The sequence below is a fragment of the Olea europaea genome, unplaced genomic scaffold (assembly GCF_002742605.1).
Source record: "Olea europaea var. sylvestris unplaced genomic scaffold, O_europaea_v1 scaffold22536, whole genome shotgun sequence".
In the NCBI taxonomy this organism is placed as follows: domain Eukaryota; kingdom Viridiplantae; phylum Streptophyta; class Magnoliopsida; order Lamiales; family Oleaceae; genus Olea; species Olea europaea.
In genome coordinates, this window is record NW_019240586.1 from 1 (window position 1) to 1,756 (window position 1,756).

A 1,756-nucleotide genomic window follows, 5' to 3' on the forward strand; every position below is an offset into this window, starting at 1 on the left:
TAAGAAAATGAATACACTTAGATGTTTTGCATAACTTAAATATTTTAGATTGCCTACTTCTAAATCTTTAAGACATGCACTTTTTTTGCCCACTAAACCGATGATATGTATTACGATAAAAAAAATATGTATAACGTGATAGACTTAGTGCTTAAATGTGATCGTAACTTCATATTAAATTTTATGAAATGGCACCACTTACTCATACAAATTTGATGCGTGATTTACTACGAGCGGTACAAGAGTTGAGCCGGCAAAATCAAGCAGCTCCACCACAAAATGCACCGCCACAGTAGAATGCACCGCATTTTGCCCTTGGAGCTGTCTCAGTGGTTGAGCAGTTTCGTAGGTACAAGCCTTTCACTTTCGACGGTAATTCTGAACCACTAGTTGTCGAAGAGTGGATAAGAGGCCTGGAGCGCATATTTCGACACATTGCTTGTACGGATGCACAGAAAGTATTATGCGCAGAATTTATGTTGATTGGAGCAGCAGGTCACTGGTGGGAATCTGTTTCACGTACAAGGACGGAAGAGCAGCAACGTAATCTGACTTGGGAGCAGTTTAAAGACGAAGTGATGGCAAAATATTTCCCACAGGTTTTGAGGGACTTCAAGGAATCAGAATTTCTACAGCTCAGACAGGCGAACATGTCACTTACTGATTATGAAAGACAGTTTGAGCGACTCTCAAGGTATGCCCTACACTTGGTGGATACAGAAGTTAAGAAGATTAGGAGGTTCGAGAATGGACTGCGCCCTAAGATTGGCATGATCATTATGTCCCATTGTTTCACCTCATATCGTGAAATGTTGGAGAGGGCTCATTCTATTTCATAATAGAGGACCACATTTGAACAGTATGCCCAGCAGAGCAAGGAGATGTTGGGGAAAAGGAAGTGGAGTGATCAAAGCAAGAACAGACTCAACTAGAAAAATAAAAGGCCAAGCACAGGAATTCGTATTGGTGGGACGAGTGGAAGTATTACCCCCTGTCCTAAGTGTAATAAACTCTACAAGGGTGAATGCTGGTTCGAGAAGAACGTGTGCTTTAGGTGTGGTAGGCCCGGACACATCGTTCTCAACTGTCCAGAGCCTCCAAAGAAGAAGGATGATGATCAAGACCAAAATAAGAAAGGAAAGGCCCGAGTTTTCGTACTGAATCAGCATGAGGCGGAGCAGGATCAGAATGTGATAGCAGGTATTTATTAATTCTTTTACATACCTACCTATGTTCTTTTTACCTAGGACTAAACATCTTTTCATTCCTGTCCTTTGGTTGCTAGTCTAACACTATAATTACAAAAACAGGTATTCTGTTATTATCCAATGTGCCTGCTTACGTACTTTTTGATTCTGGGGCTACCAATTCTTTTATATCTGCATCCTTCGTCGCTAGGTCCAACTTTGCATGTGTTAGAACGAATAATGAATTAGAGGTTAGCATCCCGTTAGGAAAAACTCTTTGCACATACCAGATGACTAAATCTATGAAGTTGGAGATTGATGGAAAAATATTGGAAGCAGACTTATACCTCTTGGAAACGAATGATTTCGATGCTATTTTAGGCATGGATTGGTTGGGACTTAATCATGCAACCATTCGATGTCACGAAAAAGAAGTGCGATTTCATAGACCAGGAGAGGAAGAATTCCATTTCTTTGGAGCAAAGTTCAAGTCCCTACCTCGTCTTATATCAGCTATACAAGCCCAGAAGATATTGAGAAAGGAGTCATGCCAGGGATTCTTGGTTAAC

At 40.8% G+C, this 1,756-nt stretch overlaps 1 protein-coding gene across 1 annotated transcript; it reads left to right on the plus strand.

Moving 5' to 3' along the window:
• Positions 1-861: 861 nt before the first annotated feature.
• On the plus strand, positions 862-1,750 carry LOC111381088 (the record flags this gene model as incomplete). The annotated part of the gene is made up of 3 exons (XM_023004810.1): positions 862-966; positions 1,020-1,200; positions 1,311-1,750. Coding segments are annotated over exons 1-3 (726 nt in total), but the record flags the coding sequence as incomplete, so codon positions are not given.
• Positions 1,751-1,756: the final 6 nt, after the last annotated feature.